Below are 24,687 nucleotides of genomic sequence, written 5' to 3'. Positions count from 1 at the left end.
TAAAAATAAAATAAAAATAGTGTGTAGCTTAGTATGACAGTTAAACTTACTTAACAAACTTAAACAAACTCACAACAATTTTTTTTAAAAAACCACCGAACATCATTATTATACCCTTTCTACGTTTACTTTGACTTTTTGTGTGAAATGAAAGATCTTTTTTACATACGAGTATTTTTATGATTTATTTAAAATACATTGAAGGTTACATTACCTGCATCGTAGGTAAATTACGTATCATAGTTTATAATACAAATGCTTTTTGTACTTTTTTATCAGAATACTTAAATTATACGATTACTATATTTTTCAAGATGAATATAAATTTATAATTTCGGTTTAATCCAATCTTAAAATAGAAATCGAAATATTATGAAAAGGGTAGCTAGGGCTTTAAAAGATTCCTGATGTGAATGTTGATGGATGCAGAAAATGGGGAAGATCGAGATTGACATGGTACGACCACATGCAACAAATACTAGATTATGGACAGATCGAAATTCGGAACAATCGGCATTCATGCACGAGAAGATGTACGAATGTAGAGGAAGCGAGGTATGTGTGCAACGACAGAGTGACATGGCGTTCTATGTCCATTATTTCTGCCTCTGAAACAGTGTTATGGTTGCAACTGGCCAAAAGGAAGTAAAATATTCGTTTCCCAACTTATAAATTATTATTTTTTTATTAATCATTTGAAACTATGAAAATCTATCCAATAAACGCAGTGGTCCATTGCCACATATTATTGCAATTTACTCATTTGATGCCTAAAATAATTCAAAACAGTAAACATTGAATTTTAAAACGTGAAAGCAATATTGTAATACCAAATAATCTACTTATATTGAAAAATCAAATAGGTATTAAACATGTAACATAAACCACGTTTTATATTTTTTTATTTTGCAACTTAATTCACGTCACTCCCCATTATGTACACAAGAATTGTTTATTTCTTTTGCGTAATGGGAAAGGTTAATCTAAATAAATATATGTATTTAATTAATGTAAAAAAATGTATTTGGTTGTAATATTGTATGTTTATTTGTTATTAATAAAAAAAATAATTATCTAAAAATACCGCATTCCAGGATCGAGGATGATGGTAACTATGCAGCCACCGTATACTGGTCCACGAAAGCGGGATTCAGGATAGAGTTTTGGGGACAAGGAAACGAGTTAGCAGAAGTTCCTAAAGGTGTGGCGAGGGCGTACTACAGACCAGATCTTCCATCAACGGGGTATGTAAAAAAACACTACTTTGGGAGCTTAACCTTAAGACTTTCGTCTAGAATTTGATGGTCTGGTTTTCCACCAAATACGTAAAATTATACCATTTTAAGACGGCGCAAATAAAAATATATCCATCAGCGTCGTACGTTTTTCAATTTCTCACGCACTTCTTAATACTTTATTTGCTATTAAAAACAACACTCGTTTATTTTTTTGTATAAAACCGTTTTTTTGTTTTTTGTTAAAACCAAATCGTTTTTACCTTTCTGATGTTATATGATTTTTTGCTCTCTATGCTTTTAAAATTATAAATATTTGCTTCTTAATACTTGAATAAATAAATAATTTGCTGCAACCAGGTAAAGTTATATATTTAAACAATATTAAATTTATTGGATTTTAATATTTTAAATTTAAAAAATGTTTCTCGTAGAATATCTCAAACTAAAATAGTATACATATTATTGAATTATTATTTCCGTAAAGCTAAAGCTTGTCTGCGGGTTACATTTGATATATTTTTCCATTTATGATTTGTTTTTGGCATACATTGATTTGAAATAAATTAAGGTACATAATTTTATAAATAAAGAAAATATTTATTAGCATACTTAATAATCACTGACTCACTAACTATGAGGGCATTTATTATTATATTTAAAAAAAAAAAAATTAGCTTTTTTATGATTTACCTAAATGTTTCGATATTGGCATTTTCAACGGGTTGTAAATAAATATAATAAATTTAACACTCATCGATAAGATTTGTGCTTTCCAAAACTAGTAGTGCTTGAAGATAAATTTTGTTCCATTTAATCATATTATTCCACAAAGCTAATGCCAGTTCAATAAATAATAGAGTTGCAAATATCTCACTATTAGGAAATGGGAATCAAGTTGGCGTAGAGTGGGGTTCGAACCTCGGACATCTGATCCGTAAGTCCGCAACACTAGCCACAGGTCAACAACCAGATTTAAATTAATACGAGTAGTAGACACAAATCAGCATTTTATTTCGATATTAAGATTATAATTATGGAGTTCAACAAAATAAACGCCAACTCACTACTATAATTGATTTATTTATTGAATCTGACTGGTATTTATGCTGGTCTTATTCAAAATTAAATTTAACGAGTTGACTATTTTTTTTTATAAATAAACATGTATTTTTTCCTCAATGCTTTACAAACTAATTTATTATCATTTTTTCAATCCGTCGATTTGTGTATATGGAATATACTATTTAATATGTAAATAATACCATGGATAGCTTTCAAAAATAAAGGAACTACTATATTCACGCTACAAAAACATTTAAAAATGTTTTTTCCTGGATAAAGAACAGCTTAGAGCTTGCCTAAATATATGAAAAACTGTTTTAAGGCAGATTTTTTATTTAATTACATGCTTATTTGAATAAAACTGTTCCGATTTTTCGCTGTGTGATTTCAATACGAATAAAAAAACATTTTAATTTATCAAGAATCGATTTAATTAAGTACACTTAGACTCCTTACGTTTAGGCGTTTTTTATTATTAACCCTACAATGCCTACTGTAGACGATCTGCTACATACCGATAATCGGTGTATAAAAGTGATTTCAAACAAGTTCGGCGACTTGTTCATTATATTGTATACATACTTGACATTATCATTTATTTTAAAAAGTCGGCACCAGGGTAAAATTGTTCGATAACATTTGAAACAAAAAGTGAGTTGCACGTATTCTGTCAAAGGTGTAATTTAGCTAAAGTTCAAAGGGTATTTTTTTTTTTTTTTAAGATTTGAAGTTATTATTATTTTCGCAGCTTACATTATTATATAAAAAGATGTTCATAAAAATCGTTGTTTCTTATTTACCTTGCATTTTTATATATTTTAACCTTTTAATGCCCGATGTCGCGTATTGTCCACATAAACTAAAATATAAAAATTACAACTGAAAAAAAAACTTTTTGTTTTCTTTTTTCTTTCAGTTTTTGCATAAAAATACGTTTTTAGTTAGAATTAGAAAAATTGGGCATTGAAGGGTAAAGTTGAACTTAATTGATGGTTTTCTGTGATATTTCAGGTGGTCTTTACTGGAAATAGAATCGGAATCTAGCTACCCAGATTGGGTCCAGGCATATGCTGCTGGTTTACTAGAAGGTGCTCTAACATGGCAACTTATTCATTGGCACTGGCAGAACGTTATTCGTAAGTTGAAACAACAGCTTCTATTATTTCAATAAAACTCCAAAATTGAGTTTATTCTCATCTAAATGTAGGAAATATATCGTGCGTTATACTGTTCAAATACTATTTTTGTAAAGATTTGTTGTTTCTTTGTGAACAGTATTTCATGGATCTTTTTTACTTTATTTTTTTTAGAGTTTTATTTCCTTGTTGTGAACTGTTTCTGATGTATCATTTTTTAATTATTTAATTGATTTCGCCACAGTCGTCTAAAAATTCATTTTTGGCATAAATATTTAGATTTTTTTTCTTTCGTTTTTTGAATATTAAGTATAATATTGAAGAAGTAAAAATAAAAGGTGTCGTTCAATCGTGTTCAATAGTGTTTCTCCTCGTGTCAGTTAATGTCAAGTTATGGTAGATATGAAATATTTATTAAAAAAGGGTGGGTATACACTATAATATTTCATAGTTTCTGGACTGGTTCTGAAGTGTAAGACCGATCATCTTACCTTCATTGAACAAAAATGGTGAAGATACGCTGCGATTGGTGTACCAATACAGTGCCCTATGCACAATTAGATACGGAAAGGGATTGATGATGATGATGTATCTCAACAGTATCGGAGACGCCGGCACTGATATTTTTTTTAAGATCAGGTGTAAAGATGGAATTTAAAAAAAAAAAAAAAAATCTCATCTATACAAGAAGTTGCGGTGCCGTTTCATAAATAAAAAAAAAACAGTATTTGCAATTTACTTCAAAAACGTTACTCTGTAGGTGTTTTAGCACTGTTGAAGCAGGCAGTGTAAATGTCTTTCTTCCTCTTTGCTGCTTTTAGTTTTCCTTCTACCGCCTTGCTTGTCTAGCTCCCGAAACAACAGTCATGCCCCTGCAGTACCAAAACCCTCTAAAAAAACCGTAAACATTCCACAAATAAATCTCTTCAGAGAAGTAATGCCAAACTGACCAGATTGATTCCTGTATTCGTAGAATAACCCCATGAATTGACACCTAACGTATTGTGTTTCCAATATTTCAAACTCAGCATTCATTTATGTTTCTAAGGTTATATTTTAACTATTCAAACAGAAAGTCGCTGCGAACAGTTTCCGGAAGACTGTGCCAAGATACGGAAGCAGTTGGAAGAAAACATGTCCGGAGTAAGGAGCCGAGGACTCAGGAACCAGGAAGATTCTCTCTGGCATCAGGTTAGAAATTCGCACTGTAAAAAAACGTTCACGTGTAAAAAAAATTGTATTATTTTGGCAGTGAGGTCGCATTATTTTTATTATAAATCATTGTTTATTACGTGGAAAAAAAATTAATAAAAAATATCTAAACCATAAATCTGCCAATATAGTTATGAAATGAGTCTTAATCATTAAAGGGCATTTACCTTTATATTTTCCGTTATAAATATACTAGTACAGAATACAGAAGCAATTAGAATTATACCTTTTCAATTTTTCAACATCTTAGAACAAAATTTCGAAAATAAAGTATTTCCCAATCCCGCTCTAAGACAAAAAATCATACAAGAAGTGTGCAAAAAAAGAAATGAGTCAGATTAAAAAACTAATTGAAGAGAGGCGGTCTCTGAAATTAATATCAAATACAGTGCGTTTGAATGTTTAATAATCCTATATTAATGTGCGTATTTCAGAGAATTTTTTCTCGTATAAACAAGCTTATTTTAATGATTTTTACGAAAAATTATTGTTACCCACACATTAAGTTATTTAAAGGTTTAAATGGATTGTACCTAATTTTAAATAATCATTTTACAAAATATTAATACCTATTCATTTGCATTGTGATAAAAGCATGGCTTAATTATTTTTTTTGCCATTTTGTACAATGAGGAAGCTCCGTGGTTTTGAAAAAAATAATATTTGTTAATAGACTATCAATATATGTGGCTCAGATATTTCCGATAAAATTATAATTCATTACAAATAAATAATTATTTTATTATGTATTTGATAATAGATTATCAAACTAAGCTCAATTTAGAAAAATATATTTTAATGTACCGTAATATCAGCGTTTTGATTTTTAAAGTTTTGTAATTTTGTTATTATTCCGCCCATGACATCACAAGTACTAGACGGTGAGTTATGCTGATTGGTGAGTTACGTTCCAGGAAGTTAGAAGTCTATCACAGTACACTATCATTGGTTGATTTGGAAGAACTTGTGACGTACTTTATTTTTTAAAATTTTTTCAAACATTTTGAGAAACATCGCCGTACAATAAAATGCTTTAATTTTAATCGCGTGTAAGAAAACATTTTTTGTATCTAATTTCCCGTAGCACTGGACTTCCGCATTTGTAAAAAACACGTGACTACAAAATATAAATTAAATAACGGTACTGTAAGGATAGTTTTTAGAGCCTTTGATCCAAAGTCCGCTACCTGGCATTTTTATAACATGAAACAAGACATTTTAAATTTCTGACGCAAACAAAAAACTTTCACGATTGTTTTTATTCTTACAGGTCAACCTTTACTATCACCAAGTAGACGGATTATCAACCGGCTGGAACTTTGCCGTCAAGAGGAGCCGCAACGAGCTGGAGATTCCCATGGTGGACTTTATCTGGCTGAACTCCTTGAACGATGTTGCCATTATTGAGAGGATGCTTAACGTTTCATCCAGAACCAGAGCTGGTGAAGAACTACCAGGACTGGCTGCTTCATTCATTAGATTGGTGGCTGATGACACAGACAAGACCAAAGCAAAAAGAGAAAAAGTCATCGTTGGACACAACTCCGCTGGAAGGTATATTGTCACTATAACTTGTAAAACGCGTATATCTACAAACGGTCAAAAATTACATTAAGGCGTTTTTTGTTAGGACTTAAAATAATTTAGAAGTGTGTTAAACTTGTATATCCGTACAGTGTTGAATTATTTTTTTTAATATAGAAAAAAAAAACATCTGTACATTAAGGAAGAAAAGCCCACCCGAAAAACCGGAAATCTGTCCGAACACAAAACTTGTTCAAGTGAACTTGTGTCATTTTAATGTACATAGTTCATTTTTATTATTTTTTTGAAAACATTTTTCAGAAATTAGACCATCCAATGCTCTAAGTTTTACCGCATTTAAAAAAACATTTTCCACATCCAATTTCCCGAGCACTTTAAATTAAAACTGTTTTTTCTTTTCTTGTGAAAAAAATAAGTTTGGTACTTATCAGTTTCACAAGTTTGGCCGACAATCTTACCAAACCCCATTTTTTTATTCCACAGCGAAAAACCAATTTAGAATCGCTCGGAAAACGCCGCAGACAAAATGTATTCTTGATATACAAGCAATTGTCATTTATTATGCAATAAAAAAAGCTTTATTTGTACTTTCTATCATATACTTATTTTAGATAGATTATTTGACACTTATTCAATAAGTGTCAAAAATGCACTCCTGTTCCTATTCGCAAAAATACTAACACTAAATCAAATTGAAAATATCCATAATCCCAGTAAAATTCCAAAGATGACCAATTTATTCATGCTTAGGTCAATAATATTTTTTATTTGTAGTTACAATACCATGCTACGCCTCATGAAGCACTACAAACTGAACTTCCATAACAACCTGATGCAATCATCCGCCAAAATTCACGGAACTAGTATCTCATTTTCCGGCTACCCAGCAGCCGTCTCTTCCATGGACGAACTGTACACAATCTCAGGATCTCACAGAAGCAAGCATCGTATGACGGTTACTGGAACCTATATCAACAACTTCAATCCTGAACTTTGGGCCAAAGTCAACCTTTTGGATCACGTAAGTTGGATTTTTACTGAATAATTTACATAATATATTGATTGATTGGTTAAAAATAAAACTTGGTTCATTGCCTTAACATGAAATTACGCTAAATCATATACGTTCAAATAAACTTGCTAGTAGAAAGGATAATGGTTATACTCTTACTCGTACAGATACAATATGTTTATCAATGTATTTTTTACTAAAGCCTATAAACACAGGTTGATTACCGGTGGCACATTATACAAAAAATTGAACTGTCAGCAGCAGACATTGAAAGATCCTGTGGCCTTTTTTAAGATCAGCACATTTACACAAACAAATTTCAAGTATATTGAACGGTTAACTACTTAGAAAAAAAATATTTTCTTATTAAAGATTTACATCTAGTACGTTCAAGGACCATATCACCGTTAATACATCTCAGTATATAAATATAGTCGATTTGTCTGTTACCTTCAATGTAATGTCCCCAATTCTGACGGCCATGTGGTAAGTTAGTTTATTAGCTTGTTAGTAAACCAGGAGAAACAAGTCCAATCGTACAAACCAGAGCAGTCGCCATCCCTCCACCAGCCATTCTGTAACAGTTCATGCTCAGAGCGTTTTAAAAACATTCGGAAGGCATAATACACAATTTTATAAAGTCCAGCTAACCAAAGGCCTCCACACAGTGACAATTACTGTTACCATTTGACTTTTCCAACTATTGCTTTCAATTACTTACAATATGGTAGTCAGTTTTCGTTACAATTTGACATTATTTTAAAGGTAATGATTGGCCCTCGAGTGATGGCGGCCAACCGCTTAGCAGCTGATGGTCTCCACTGGTCTCGCCTGATCTCTCGCGTCAACTCGGGAACATCGCCCATGCAGTGGTCTGTCCTGAACCTTCCTAAGCTCACATCTTTGAACGCCACTGCTGCTCCAGCTCCGACTTCTGGCAAACACAGCGCTAGCCCAGACAACTCGCTTTATAGATACATCCACTCATCTATAGATGGGGAACTAAGGTACTTACTTTATTTTTAGTGCTTAGTCTGTAAAAATTGAAGATGCAGAGGTCTTTTGTTATTTACTTTATAATTATGTTAAGTATTAACTTAATGAGAAGACATTATCCGTTTAGGCTACATTAGACGCTCCACTAACGTAGAAATATTCGCTGAAATTTCTGACTTCAAATACATCATTCTACTACTTTAGGAATCGAACCAGCTGTGCTTTTTCTAAAAAATTGGAATGGAAACTCTGTTAACATTACTTATATCCGTAATAATATGTTAGATGTATCCAGGCGGATGAAGTATACCATTCTGCGTGTGAAATAGAACCTGGCTAGGGAAATCGAGTAGAGATAAGTTTGTAGTGGTTGTTGCATTCACCTACCATTCTTGAGGTTCTGGGTCCAAATTCTGGTAGGGTGGATGTAAAATATTGTTTTATGGTTTTTTAAACTATGATCTTTATTGTTTCTGACTGGTACGTGAATCGTGATCGCCCTTATATTTATGTACCAGATAATCGAACTACATTGCATTTGGTTTAGCGGTGCAATGCCGGATGCACCACTGGGTACGGAAAGGGGGAATATGATACATTACTTCAAATTATTGCAAAATATTGATCTAGTTTCCCGAAAATTAAGTGTGAAATTGATGAGCATTGTTCTATTGATATATTTTTGAATTTCAGTTCTCACCCCAGTCTGGCCAAATTACTGAGGCGTAAGGTTTGGCGCAGTGGGGGACCTGGTCTACTGTGGGTGATAGAACAACTGCCTGGCCACACCCATGCCGCAGACCAGACCAATGTCCTAAGAGCTAAGGGATACTGGGCTGACTATGGAATCCCACATTACCAAGTAAATATTATTATTTTTATCAGACAATATTTGGTGCAGAGACTGAGGCATCTCTAATCATTATTGATGAATGTTTTAAACTAATACATAAATTTAGAAAAATAGTATTAAATTTGTATTGCCATAAAATATAATATTTTGAATTCAATATTTACATGAGAATTCGAAACCTCAATGCTAACTATTTTAAAAAGCAACATTTCTAGAAAAAATACTTTGTTACTCAAAAAATTACCACTTCATTTTGACAAAAAATAGTAACCAGCTCTCGTTTTTTGTTTTTGTTTTTTAAAGAAAAAAAAATATTAACGTTCTTATGATCTACTCAAATATTTTATTTTGAGAGCCATTTTCAACGAGTGTTAAATAACTGACTATTAGAAAATGGGAATCAAGCTGGGGGTCGAGAGGGTTTTGAATCACGGAGGTTTAATTTTTGAAACAAGGTTTAATCTGCGAGTCCGAGACCTAGTGGTTAGACCACAGGACCACAACTTGCACACATTTGACCACAACTTCATTTTTACATGCTTTTAGTTAAAAACATATTTTCCGTACATAAGCCCTGTGTATATTTTAATCATTTTTACAAAAATAAAAGACGTAACTTAAAATTTATTCGAAAATTTGACATCCAAAACATTTTATAAAGTACAACAAACATTTGAAAATATATTTTTTTGCAGGACATAAAAGAAATCTCTGGAATTAAGAAAATGGCAGCAAAACATGGAGAAATGTATTCTTTACTTAAATCTGCAAGAGCCATCCTGTTCAAAAATGGATTTGAAACGGCAATAGACATCGATACTGTTATTCTTCTCATGCGCAGTAACCATTACAATAAAGAAGTCGTGAGTAATGATAAGCTAGCAACACCAAAACCAACAGGAACCGAAGTTATTGAACCAGAAGATATCGTTTCAGACTCAAGCGAAGTGAAACAGATCATTCAATCATTAGAAACTGTCAAAAGTCACGTAGAGTCTAAAGACTCCGATGGTGTTGCTTCCATATTGACCATCCAAGAACAGAAAGATATCACATCACAAGTCAACGAAATATTAGAACAGCTGGCGTTGACCAATCTTGGAGAATCGAGCGAAGAAAGAGGCTCAGAAAGTGAATCGGCTGAACATTTGAACTTGGATTCTGACAGTGTTGAAGAAATAGAAGACAGACTGGTAGATGAAGGGTCGTGGCATGGACTTGGAGCTAGAGGTGACCTCCATGGATGGCTTGGAGAAGAAAAAAGTGGTCTTGTACCAATGGGGGTAATTGACACCAAAGCTTTCAGTGGTAAGATAATTTCATTATTTGGTTTGATTATACAAAATATTGGAAATTATAAGAAGTAAAAAAACTGACTGATTTCGTCATTCTCTCAGTATATATTTTAATGAAAATTCACATTTATGCACTTATTAAATACCAAAGTGGTGGACTTCTAAATTATTTCATATATATAAACAAATAAAATAATAAAACACAAGGTTTGTTGAATAATTACTTAAGAAGGTGATACAGCTGTCACACAAATATCAAATACTTTTTATTCTGTTAACAGGAACTTCCGACGGCATAAAAGAATTTGAAGTTATAGCAGGACCAGCATACTCGAGAGCTTTGGAAAAATCTCTCGAATCACTCCTTAAACCATCAACAAGAAAAAAGGCCAAATTCGGACTGGCAGCCCTGCTCGATAAGTTCCGCAAATCTAACATCGCCTTCGTGTCTTCCGAAGAATCTACAGAAAACGAAGAAGATGACGATCCAAAAGACTTCCAAGAAGCTCTAGAACACGTGGTCAATACAAATATCCAAATCGATCCTCCAAGACCGTACTCAGTTCCTCCTTTCCAGTGGTCCAAGAGTGACTTCACCAGAGTAGCTCATGTAGGACACCCAGATTTGTGGTCTTTCGACCAAATCAAACCAGTTTGGGTTTGGTAGGTTTCGAATCCCTATCTTAATCCAATATTATCAACCACATTTTTCAATCTCCTCTAACATGTGTCTTTATAAGATGATGTTGCACTTAATGTGACCTTATATTTTTTATGAAATCAATCGCTATCAATTGCACAAATTATTTTATAACTATCATTGTATTGTTTTATTTTATACCAAGCGAGATATTTTTATTCTTAGATAAATAAATAATATAACTTTGTGATTGTTTTTAGACGGTATGTACAATGGAAAACCAGTACATATATTAAATCATGACTTTTATGTTTATTGTATAAATATTTATGTGGAATGAATGCTTAACGAGTTTTTAAAATAAGTTGATCATTCATAATTCATCAATAATAATTGTAAAAAGCAGGATTTAAAAATATAAAATAATTTTTTTTTTGCTTAAGGAGAATAGGCATATATTTATGAAGCGTTGTCTAACCCCCAACAGTAATGTACAATTTGAAAAATATTTAAGAATTTTTGTTACTATTCTGACTCATCCTAATTGGCTGTATGATAAAATGTTGATTTTTCAACTTACCAAAACTCAACACTCACACTTCTGTTTTTTGGGAGAAAGTTTTAAGTGTTCAAGGAGAATATCAGGTAGATGGCTCAATTTCATTACCAACATTGAAGTCCGAGAATGGACTCGGGTGATTCTTACAATGATCGCCTTTAGTGTGGGGCGATGTACCTGACTTGAACTCGTGGTGCGGATACCTCAGAACTTTAAAAAAAAAATCATATGGGAGTTGCTTTATATACAAGGTTTATATTTTAAAAAGTGGATTTTTCTGCTATTAAATATCGTTAAATGTATCTAAACTATTGGGATCAGGAGGGATATACTAATGTGGGCTAATCAGGAACTTCTCAGAATTTGCTCACGTGGAGAAGAAACCACATAAAACTCTTCAGGAGAAGCCGGCCTGTTGGCAGTAGTCAACAGGCCTTCCGTTCGGCATTTTGTTCCCTACTTTAGTTTATTTTACCAATTGCCTGCACTATATTGATCATGTATGATACTACCTCTCGTGTAAGTTCTTTATTACCTATCACCGATGGGATGTCGCATAGATCTTCCACCCAGGCTTCTGCATCGCGCCTCTAGAGCGGTTGTCTTTGAAAGCTAAAAAAGGGTACCTCAGAACTGGCTTAGTTGCCTATTCTTCACACCTGCTGCTTAGGGCTGCAAGGCTCCCACTGCTCCGAAAGGGCATTAATGACGATCTTTCAGCTTTGTTTAACGAAAATAAGGGCCGGGGATTGACGTGGAAGAACGCGAGAGTTCTGGCTAGCGATAGGGTCTCCCGGAGGCGTCTGTAAATGTCCAAATGCTAGAGAAAATGGATTTAGGAGCGGATAAGAAAAAAAAACAGTGATTAAATTCTTATGCTTATTATTTCCTGTTATGTTTTATGTTTTATGTTTTGACAAACATATGTACAGCTTATTGAGATGAGTTATGATAGTGACAAATGTCCTCCTTTAAAATATTATTCCATTATTTATAAGTAATTACTGTTGAGAGATGAGGCAAATATGCCAATTCTCTATGCTTTCGTTTAGATTTTTAAATAATTTGGATGTTTTTTTTTATTTTATCATACTTAAGTTCAAGTTTTAGATTTTGTTGTGGTTGTCTATTAAACATTCGGGTTATAAGACTTCTTCATTCATTTATTTTTATTACTAAATTATGTTTCATAAAATATTGGTTTTATGTATATTATGCTTATATTTTTATCTTTTTAAATTAAAAAAATAGAATCACCTAGATGGAAATTATTTTGGTATATTTTGAATGTCAGTGTCGTAAAATGTTTTTAATAAAATTGTAATAACAAATAAAATGTGTATTTATTATTTTTCATATTAGGATCCCGTGCATTTAAATGACTACTTAATTCAACATTCCCTCTTCTTACAATTTATCAAATAGTGTTGAAATGATGTAATAACTTATATTTACACATAAGTTATTTATTTAAAAATACTTGGTACACTTCTACCTATTTGTTTGACCAATTAGCGCTTTCACTCTCTAATGGGCATCTTCAGACTGGTCATATAAGTTATTACATCATTACAATGGAATTCTATCAAGATTGTCATTAAATAATTTAAATCAAATAGTGTTGTGTTTAGAATAATATTAATAAAAGTTAAATTCCTAGTATGTCTAAGTTTTGTAGAAAAATTGTAAATTTCATAATCATCACCAGTTTTATATTTGCAGAAGTGCATAGGGCACTGCGTTTGTACTTATATTCCACCGTAGAGACTATGTTGAAAGATCAACCAATATGGGCAAAAAAAATATAGAAAAGAAGTATCATACGGTGGAGAGCACATCGCGCATAGCGGCAAATATCTTGGATTATAGATTTCTTAATTAACGACTAAGCAATGTACAAAAAAAAGAGGCTTTCAGATTTATCAGTAAAACGAATAAAGCGTTCGTACCATTAAACGAACAAACTCCGATCTGTTTCCGAAATATATGTTTGGAACACATATTTTTTTTAAATACACTGCTTTTTGTAAGGTGGAAATCTCTGACCATTGATGACAATTTCACTGTTGGCCATTAGAGAAAGCTTCACTTTATGAGCAATCATTAACTGCTCGTGCAGCAACAGCATCTCTAGAGAGATATTTTTCCTCCTTTAATTTGGTTCAGGCCAAACTTAGAAATGGACCGTTATACTGGTATTCCCTTTTAAAAATTTTAACCAGCATCCTGAAGCCAGACACACTTATTTGAATGGGGTTTGGAAGACATTTGTTGGATATGCTAATGAAGATTCCTCGTCATCTGATGATATTCCAATAATTAACTTGATAATAGAGAGTTATTTATTTTCTATAATTTCTAATTGTCCTTGTTTAATACATTATTATTATTATGGATAACTTATAAAGCGCCTCAAATAAAATACCTCAAGGGCACTTAATAGAGTGATTCTATTGTTAAATTAATTTAATTGAAGCTTTTAAATTTATAATTTAATTAAAACAATTTATTTTGTTGTCACATGCCACGGATTTATTCGAATGATTTTAGAGAACAAGTGGGTTTTAAGTTTTTTCCGAAACATCAATTCACTTTTACAGCCTCGCACGTCTGCTGGGAGAGCATTCCATGCCATAGGGCCTGCGACCGCAAATGCGCGTTCACTAAATTTAGTGCGCTGTTTGCGTAGAGTTTTAATAACTTTTCCTCTCGCCGTAGACGTACCTGATCTAAGCGTGAGACGCCTGTCAGCTAGTTCATCTGGAATGGATAGTTCCTTTAGATATTCCGAAGCAGAGTTGTGCAGTGACTTATACATAAGCCAACAGAGTTTGTATTCGACCCTCTGTGGAAAACGTGGCCAGTGTAGTTCCCGAAGTAGTGGAGTGATATGACTGAACTTAGAGATTCCAAAAATAAGTCTCGCTGCGGCATTCAATACAGATTGTAGGCGAGTCATTTTGTTCATTGGTAGACCTGCATAGATACCATTACAATAATCGACTCTAGACACTACAAACGCATTTATTAATTGACGGGCGGCATCAACCGGCAAATTGTTGCGTATGCATTTAATTTGTCTCAGCTGGTAGAAGCATGAACTTATCGTTCTACTAATTTGAGCGTCAAGAGAAAGGTCAGAATTGAGCAAAACTCCCAGTAGTTTAACGGTGGGTAAAGCAATACTCCCTACATTGGGTAGGGCCGTATCCTGGATCAAATTCGGTCGTCTGGCTGTAGCCACCCAAAGTTGTTCAGTTTTTAATGGGTTTAATGTTAGTCTGTTTTCAGCCATCCAATTTCCTATTTTCTCGATGCATCCATCAATTGAATTGACAAGCACACTTCTCTTGCCTGGTTTGCAATAAAAATAAATCTGTGTATCATCTGCATAGCAGTGAGACCACAATCCACATTCTTTGATAATGTTCTCTATATATTTAGTGTAAAGGAGATAGAGGAGTGGTCCGAGTACTGACTCTTGAGGCACTCCTGTAGACACCCAAAAGTTGGTTGAGCTTTTACCCTGGAACACAACTGCATATTCTCTTTCATTAAGATATGAACTGAACCACATATGGGCCTGATCACGGATACCATAAGTTTTCTGCAGACATTCAAGCAAAATATTATGGTCTACAGTATCGAATGCAGCACTCATGTCCAGAGGAGCCATCAACACCAGATTACCAGAGTCTACCGCCGTTATAATGTCAGATAGTGTACTCTTATCACTCCCATACATATTACATACCTACACATTAAGAGTATATGCGACAGGAGAGTGGTTTGATGAATACGTTTTTTGATATAGTTTTTCTGTCACTCATATGTCTCCCTGATATTGTGCGGAAAAATTGAACCGATTATGCCTTAAAAAAATCGTCGATTTCCGAGATTTTCGAGACCCCATTGGTCAGTCAAAACTTTTCTGAAAAACTATTTTTTATAAAATTCTGAATAAAATGTTTATATCTAACTTTATCGGCCTCGTGGTGTTAGTGTTCAGCGCGTTTGCCTACCACGCAAGATGTCTCGGGTTCGATCCCCGACATGGTTGACATGAAATATTTTTTTTAAAAGGTGTTTTTCATTTCATAGTTCCTGAACTGGCACCTGAAGCGTTAGACTGATCATCCCTCCTTCGTGTATAAAAAGAAAGATCAAGATACCCTGCGATTGATGAACCAATGCAGTGCCCTGTTCACCATTGGGTGCGGAATGGGGAAGAATCTCCAAAGGGAATGATGATGATATCTTAACAAGTTACAACAGAGATGGAGAATACCTTAAATAAGGGAATATAGAAGTCAAGGCATTTACAGGGCTTATGATCTGTCATTGGCTGGTTTAAGTGGCCACTTTACACACTGTGTAACATTCACCATTTTGCCTATGTTTGAACATCCATATTTCTTCAATTGTTCCATTTGTTGATTTTAGTGAAGTTAAAGAGCTGAAACCTTTATTGTTGTGAAGAGATTCATTTCAGTCTTTTGTCTACGAACATTTGGACAAACTCAAATATTGTGATGATATCTTACTTTAATAAAAAAGCAGCGTATATCATATTTAAATTATTATGAAAATAAAACTTTGTTATTAGTGTTACACAATTTACTTCTAATAACAAAGTTTTATTTTCATAATATTTTATAATGAAGTGTTACGAAGTGAATGCCGATTTAATTAAAAATATTATATCATATTTGTTCATAATTTACCATTTTTTTTTTTCTTAAAGGAAGGAATAGCATTTCAAGTGAACGTAGTTATGCAGACAGCAGCCAGTCATAGAAAATTTAATATGATACTAATATAATAGCACTTTTACGATAATCAATGAATACATTAGTTTTTTTATATCACAAACAAGAATCAAATTATGTATTTGACTAGTTTAAATGATTTTTAAAGTACCGTAAGATTTTTCTAGTGGTGTGGGTGTTTTCTACAACACTTTTTTCAGAAGGTGATTATTACAGCTTTTTGTATAAAAGCAGCCTGGCTGTTTTTAGCAGAACATAGAATTGTCCTTACTACCTGATAACACCAATATCTATTTTTTTCAAATTTGTGTACTGGCTGCTTTCTGCATAACTACACTTAAGTCAAAGTCACATACGCCACATTTGACTAGTGGTGTTTCTCAAATGACCGATTCAAGTTTGACGGAGTTCCGGGAAGAACTGTAATTTTATGGGGTTGTCACCCGCCAGGTCTATAGAGTATAGAATCATCCAAAAACCCTTAAAAGCGCCCAGTTTTAACTGCTGTCTTCGCACGTACCTACGTTTTACAAATACGATAAATATATTTATAAAAACAAAACTTGTAAAATAAAATCCGTTCATTTTTGAGGTGTGGAAAACTGGAATACGAGACCTAGATTTTGTCGATTTTCATCATTCTTCTTTCCTCTTCTAATGGTGCATAGGGCACTGCATTGTTATTCCACAGTAGCGTATTTTCAGATTTTTTTGGTAAGATTCAAAGCGAAAATTCATGCATATAGAATTTGTAGTTTCTATTATAACATTTTAGAGTCAATACGAGCGATATATTCAACTTGAATATTAATATATTCAAGAAGGAAATTAGCGACAGCCGACAGGCATTATCGTTGTAGGTAAGTTGTGAATAAATGCAATACTATTTTGTATTTATATTTTTTTCAATTCACAAAGGTATATATGTTATGTAATAATATTTATTTTTTTGTTTTTTAATTTCAATTCTCCTGTAATATAACTCATGACACATTATGAACGTTGTTAATTAAAAGTTTGAAACCATTTTTAGTCTAGTTCCTAACTAGATCTACTTTATTATAATTGTATCATTGTGTATATGAACTGTAGATTTCAATAAATAAAAAAAAAGAGATGATCAGTCTTACGCTCCAGGTGCCAGTCCAGGGACTATGAAATATTATAGTGTAAAAATGGATTAATTGATTCATTTATTAATTTTATTTTTGCACCACAACAGGCCAGGAGGCCCAATTACAGTGGTGAATTACATCACAGAACACCCAGGCTTGAGAGAAATCACATTTTAATTTTTGTGTTCTCACCGGGAATCAAACCCGGAACCTTCCATGCGTGAGTCAAGCGTCTTGACCACTACACCACGGAGGCCACCTTGTTGAGTTTATTAACAAAAAATAACATTTTCCTAAACATGAACAAAATACACTGGAACCTCCATTTTCACAGGGAATACGTTCCACACATTATCGTGTAAAAAATGTAAAAAAAGAACTTATTATGCCTTATTTATTTTCTTAAATACAGGGTGTTCTTTAAACCCTGTCACATCTAAAATCACGATGATCAGTATGAGCGAGAAGACATATTGGCACATTAAAATATTTTTTTAGAACGAATAAAATATACGGCCGCCATACCGTTTTAAATAAATATTGCATTTCAACCATGGCGGGAATCTAACCCGAGACCTCTTGCATGGTAGGCACATGCGCTGACCACTACACTGCCGGGCCGACTTAAGTTAGTTGATTTTAGTAAGGCATAATCAGTCCAATGCGGAGAATTTCCTTAACATGGCCACAGCCGATTATCTCACCCGATCCTCGCATAGAATAATTAGAAAGAACATATCTTTTGCAGTTAATATAAGCCTTGTACATAATAAGCAAGGCAAAAAATAAGCAACTCCCATTTGAAAAATATAAAAAAATTAGTCCAATGTTCCATTTTTCCCATAGCATTCGACCATCCAATCGGTAAAATTAACCAATCGGCGCCGCGGTAACATATTTTTTCAAAAGGTTCACTTACCTATGATATATTTAGGTAATAATTACTAATCGTTTTGTTTTCTTGCGTTAATTCTTAGAAGTCGTTGCAATAATAAAATAAGTCGGAATATGATAGTCTAATAAAGGTAAGAGGATTCTTGATTAACAGGTTTTATGCTAATTAACTACGCAGAGTACACAGCAACCTGTCTGACGAACATTGAATTAATAACGAACAAACTAGGAAATGGCAAAAATAATTTTCAGTGAATCCAAATTGCAATTTTATTAACACGAACGAAGAGTATATATTATTAATATTTAAAACATTAACTTTGTGGATATAATACAAGAGTATCAGAACAATACCACATACAACATTCCAAAACGTGGCAAGGACAATGAGGAAGTTCAGTGGTTTTTTTCAAATGTTTTATTCGTTAATAGACTGTTAAGCTAAGTCAATTTTTTTTTTTTAATTTTTACATATCGTATTATCGGCGCTACGATTTTTTAAAGTTTTGTATTTCTGAAATAACTCCGCGTGTGACGTCAGAGGTTCATTTCCGCTTATTCCCATTCAGTTCTTCCTATTGGTCCAGAAGCGACAAGCAGACCGGAAATCTTCCATAGCTCTCAGATCATAGGTTGATTCACATGAACCAGTGACGTCATTTAAAGTAGTGCGTTTTTATCAAAATATTTTTTATTATTTTTTCTGTACATTTTGAAGAAACTTTGTAGTACAATTTAATGCTCTAATTTTTACCCCGCGAAAGAAAACATTTTTTGTATCCAATTTCCCGTAGGGCTGGAGTTCCTCATTGAGACTAATAAATCAGGGACTGAAATTATACCATAAACTACCAGACAAAACTAAACAAAAGATTAAGAGAATCTTTTCAAAAGATAAAAAATAAGATTATTATTATTAACAACAGAGTATGAATAATAATAATAAATAAAAAAAATATTCAGCTAAATGTTAAATATTTTAATATAACCACAAACCAACTTTTCTATGTCTACCGGTTTCTAAAAGTATATTTAAATTTTAAACTAAAAATAAGTCAGTGCATGTAAGAGTTGCCTACTTAAAGCATGTGGTTTCAAATCGGAATGTTGGATTTATATTTTCGTTCGTTCACAACTACGGTGAAGGTGAACAGTGCGTTTTGCATGTAAGTTTAATTTTTGTCCTGACGAAGAGACAGGTACATCTAGAGACCGGTAGACAGAAAAGTCGGTAAGTGGTTTTATAAACATATTTGATAACATTTAGAGTGGTAGATAGTCCAGTGAGCACATTCGTAAGTACCCGACGCGTTATCCGTTCGGGATGTTTCGGATACCACCCGATGTATCTTTGTAAATAGCGAACGTATCGGATGGAGATACCCGAAGCGTTATCCACCCCAGTAATAACTAAAACAAACCATATTCTTTAAAATTACATTTATGGCCGAGTTACTACAGGGAAAACGAGAATGTTTATGTTAAATGACGTTAGTAGGCACTACTCAGGGGCGATTTTGTGACATTGACATCAGTAAATGGGGTGTAAAATTTCAACCGACCATGCACTCAGTAGTTGCAATACTTGTTGTAATTTAACTTCTATTTTTAGATTTTTTTTAAATTTAATTTTTAAAAATAATAGTAAAACTCTAAACTTCATTGTCAAATAAAAATTTTAAAAATGGAAATAGGGACTAGATTTCTTATTGTCCATGCGCTCTGTAGCTGCAAGACGTGCTGGGATATTTATTTATTGAACAGCGCTCTTGAGGCGATTTTCAAAAAAATGGCGCTATATAAATTATCCAAATATATAAATATATACAAACTAAAAAATTAAACATTGTGATCGAGCGCCCGAGTGATTCCAATACATTCCGCTTCGGATATTTACGAAACACGTCTTGTGCTATTGTCGCGGACTCGCGGATCAGGGGTCCGGGTTCGAACCCCCCTTCAATTTTCTCGCACGTTATTTACTCCATTTATCCGAACTCCAGCCACCCGGATCGCCAAATATCCCGATCGCTATCAGGAAATAAAAATTAAAGGAGATGTTAATAACAAATATATAAGGACGCTGGCGGCCTTCGTCAAAGCAATTAACTTGGCTGGATATGTTTAAGTTTTTAATGAAAATTCCAATGCGCTGTATTTTTTCAAAAGCAATAAAAAAAACCTAATAGTAAATTTTGCATTTTCTTTCAGAATATTGCTTTAATCTAATGGTTAATCAAATTATCCAGATGTATGCATACTCGAATCCGAATAATTTGAGTTTTTCTGTAGCTGAAAATTACTCCGACATTGCCTAAACCAAATAAACTTATTGGGATTACCAACTTCAATGCGCAGACATCATAAACTTTTTAAAAACGTTCTCCTTCTATGTTTAAATAAATGATATCTTTATTTATTTTGTAAGGTCTTTTTTTTAACGGGAGTTGCTATGTACAAGAAAAAGGTATGTTCTTTTTAACTGCTCAACTAATATGTGAGGATTTGGTGGGATAGTTGACTGTGGTCTGGTCAAGGGAATTCTCCGCATTTGCTTAATGAAGATCTTCCTTGGTTTCTACATCCTTAAACAATTGTATCGTAAATCCTTTTAGCCGTTTTTTCGTGGTCCATTCACTCTACGTGTCAAAACCAACGCAGAACTCCTCTATCGATTTTGTCGATAGTGCTAAAACGAATCTAGATATTAGAACACCTATCGTACATACGCTCAAAAAATCGTATTTCAACAGCATTTATGACAACAGAGATGGTGAGCGGATTTGAGAATGGAGAATGAATGTACAGGCGTTTACTGGGCTTATGACTTGTCATTGGCTGGTTTTAGTGACAAGTTAATTCTCTCTACTTAAGATGTTGCATCTTGTATAATTTATTATGGTTATCACAAATAATATACTTAATACAAAATATCTATGGTTGGGGAAACAATCACCTAAGTCAAAATAAGTTACTTTTCAAAAGACCGTTTTTCGTGTCTCAAACATTGCAGGAATTAAATCTAACATTGAAAAAATGCTCTTTTTACACCATACTTCTAGGAATTAAATTATTGCTTATAATCTGGAATACAAATGTGATTATTTTGCAATGTTACGTCGTGTAAGGCGTAAGTTTAAAACGGTTCTTCTTCGAGAAAACTTTTTTTATAGCCGATAACTGATAAATTTATTTTGTGTAACAAAGCATATTGATAATATCCTTAATATAAATAATTGTTATTTGTAATATTCTTTAATAATATGCATGATTTCACTTTCAATTTGGTTGTATCCCTACTCAACTCAGGGCTCTTGGCCCCATAAAGTAAGGGATACGTTATTATATGTTTATGTAATATGTATCTTTATGTGAAAAAATACATTAAAAAAATGAAAAAATTGACTTATGTGATTGTTCCCCCGCCCATAGATATATTATAATATGAGTACAATATTATCTGTATAAAAATAATATATAGTCTGTCAAAAAAGATAAATAAATAATTAATTCGGGGCGTTGGTGTTCTTATCGCTTTCTTCTTATAACAACGTAGTGACATTCACAAATATAACAAATTACAAAACATAATTATTCCCTAATCCACACTCCATTGAATAAAGGGCGCTGGATTGGTACTCCATTTACAGGGTATCACCAACGTTGATTTTCAATACGCGTTAAGGCAAATTGATAAGCCTTACAACTAAGTTATCAGTCTACAGGCATAAATATAAATATAGATGAAATATTGCAGTAAAAAACAATACATAAAATCGATATCGGGTTGTGGTCCTGTGGCTAGTGTCTCGGACTCACAGATCAAAGGTCCGTGGTTCAAATTCCACAACTCCAACTTCATTCCCGTTTTCTAATAGTGAGTTCTTTACAACTTGTTGAAAATGGCACTCAAAACGAAATATTTGGGTAAATCATAATCTAAAAAAATATGTTTGTATATATTTCGCTTCAATCTTTCCGGGAATTGAACCCAGGAGTTCAGGCAAAGTTTAAAAACAAACTAAACACTACACGACGAAGCATACTAATCTCCATTTAAATTCCTTCTCCAGAATTTCAATCCGAGAGTAGTCATTGAATTGAAAACACTAGTCTAGGATTCTAGTTCTGAGGAAAATTTAGAGAGGACTGTATTGTTGGAGCAGGAAGGTTGCGCAACTCCACTAACCTGCTGATGATGAGGCGTGACGTGTGCTGGAACCTGGCTGGTGAAGCTGGCGGTCGTGTGACGCTGGCACAGCTAGCTTGAAGCTGTCGGTCTAAATGGACGCAGGCACAGATCGTTTGATGAAAGGTTTGTTAAGCACTTCACTTGGTTGATGTTCGATTAGTACTACAATTTTAATGTTGTTACCGCCACTCGTAAAATTATTGTTCCGTGGAGTGAATGGGATGGACAGGTAGGTATATATATATTTAGTTGAGAGTTGGTTCGAATAATAAAATAAAGAAAATAAAATAAATAAAAACACGAACATAAATTGTAAAAGATCAAATAAATAATATGCTATTTCAAGCAAGGCCGTGCCGTTTTTATTTAGTCTGTCTTTTTTTCGTGAGCACAACTTTCTGTGGAAATGTCCCATTTTCAAAAAAAGATCAAGTCACACAACATTTTTTTTAATCTCGCAAAAAAAAAACATCTCGTAAGATCGTACCGTAGTAGCGCAAATTCCGCTTTTGTATACGTGTATATATAATAATTGTACATCCTAAATAAAGCCACAATTTACACATTTCACAACCATCCATCCATATTATTTCCAAACTCAGTGGAGCACAAGATACTGCATTAGTAAACCAAATGCAGCATATTCAATCATCAGTTACATGAAGGTAAAGTGATCAGTCTTACTCTTCAGGTAACAGTTCAAGAACAATGTAATAATTGAAAAACTTTCAAAATCAATGTTTCACATCCAACTTTCCAGGAATCGAACCCTCGAGAATGGTAGGTAAACGCATCAACCACTACACAACCACAACAGTTAAGCTAGGGTTTCCTAGGACAGCGGTGCCCGTATTTTAACGGCCGTAGTGAACGGTGATGCAGTGGACAGCCATCGTAAAGGTGATTAGAGAGTGGTTTCCTAGGAAAACGGTGTTAAATGGTGTTGATAACACCGTTTTCCTAGAAAACCACACTCTAGTCACCTTTACGACGGCTGTCCACTGCATCACCGTTCACTACGGCCGTTAAAATACGGGCACCGCTGTCCTAGGAAACCCTAGCTTTAGATTGAACACTCTCTGCCAACAGACGAAAATCAAGCGGTTGCTTCGCCATCGAAAAATTTTACTTTCAGTGGAACTCCTTTAAAATATGATATTTTTTAAAGATAAAAATTTCCTTAAGGGGTTCTCTGGTTTGACGGTCGGATTTTTAAGCATTTTTTGGGATTTTTTGTAAAAACCAATAAAAATATAGTTTTTATCAATTTTAACTTTGGAGTTTTTATCATTTATTTATAAGTGTTTCAAGAGTATAAATATACATTTTTAGCTAAAAATGTTCATTAAAACCAAATTTATTGCGCTCTGAAGACACCTCCCTCAAAAAATGGACGCTCAGTCCCTCCACAAAATCAGCTGATCGGCTTATTTGAAACTAAAAAAAATGACGGCCTTTTGATTTGTAAGCTTATATCCACGGAATGGACAATTATGAAAAGAAAATTTTGAAAATTGGATTTATGACAGACTTCGGAACAAAAAATTTCGAATTTCATGAATATTTGTTAACTTTTTGTTAAAAAAAAAAATAGAAATGTTTTAAATTTTGGGGTGATAATAATAAAATTATTCCGTGTGTCTATATATGTTGAACCGACCCTATAAATTTGAAGTGAATTGGCCAAGCCGTTCTGAAGATATGATAGAGGAATGTTTGAAAAACATAGTATTGAGAAAAACACGTTTGAAGTTTCAAGTACAGTTACAACTCATACCAGCGCAACGCTCCGATTACCTGCCTCTTCTAACTGCTGTATCTTTATAATGGCGAATTCGAATTTAAAAAATTTACTTTACCAACATATTCTAGATATATAAAAAAAAAAAACAATTTATGCAACAAAAAAAAAAACGATTTTTTGAATCCATCAACCCAGAGAACCCCCTTAACCGTTAAATTTTAAATAAAAAATATTGGTTATATTTATTCAACGGAAAAATGATCATTTGATTTGTGTTGCCACATAAAAATATGTTGCAGTTCCGATTTCAACCGTTTTCCAATATTTTTTGACAAACTGTACATTATAAATCATGGTCATCGGACGATACAGATACTCTAGGTAGGTATATGGGTGCTTACCTATCAAGATTTCCTCCTTATTTT

General features: G+C 33.3%; 1 protein-coding gene across 1 annotated transcript in view; it reads left to right on the top strand.

Annotated features, from left to right (window-relative positions):
* Positions 1-11,495, top strand: part of LOC148274928 (putative phospholipase B-like lamina ancestor) — an 87,952-nt gene extending 76,457 nt beyond the window's left edge. Inside the window, exons 4-12 of the mRNA XM_088236439.1 lie at positions 1,095-1,244; positions 3,312-3,436; positions 4,509-4,627; positions 5,919-6,202; positions 6,968-7,214; positions 7,971-8,212; positions 8,895-9,063; positions 9,750-10,362; positions 10,631-11,495. Coding sequence (XP_088092565.1) covers positions 1,095-1,244; positions 3,312-3,436; positions 4,509-4,627; positions 5,919-6,202; positions 6,968-7,214; positions 7,971-8,212; positions 8,895-9,063; positions 9,750-10,362; positions 10,631-11,016 — 2,335 coding nt within the window. The 3' untranslated portion in view covers positions 11,017-11,495. The remainder of the gene's footprint in view (positions 1-1,094; positions 1,245-3,311; positions 3,437-4,508; positions 4,628-5,918; positions 6,203-6,967; positions 7,215-7,970; positions 8,213-8,894; positions 9,064-9,749; positions 10,363-10,630) is intronic.
* The last annotated feature ends 13,192 nt before the right edge of the window (positions 11,496-24,687 follow it).

This window comes from Micrasema longulum, unplaced genomic scaffold (genome assembly GCF_059751315.1).
Source record: "Micrasema longulum isolate JH-2025_06_02 unplaced genomic scaffold, ASM5975131v1 h1tg001557l, whole genome shotgun sequence".
Taxonomy (NCBI): Eukaryota; Metazoa; Arthropoda; class Insecta; order Trichoptera; family Brachycentridae; genus Micrasema; species Micrasema longulum.
Note: the sequence above shows the minus strand (reverse complement) of the source record. Positions and strands in the feature narration are given on the sequence as shown.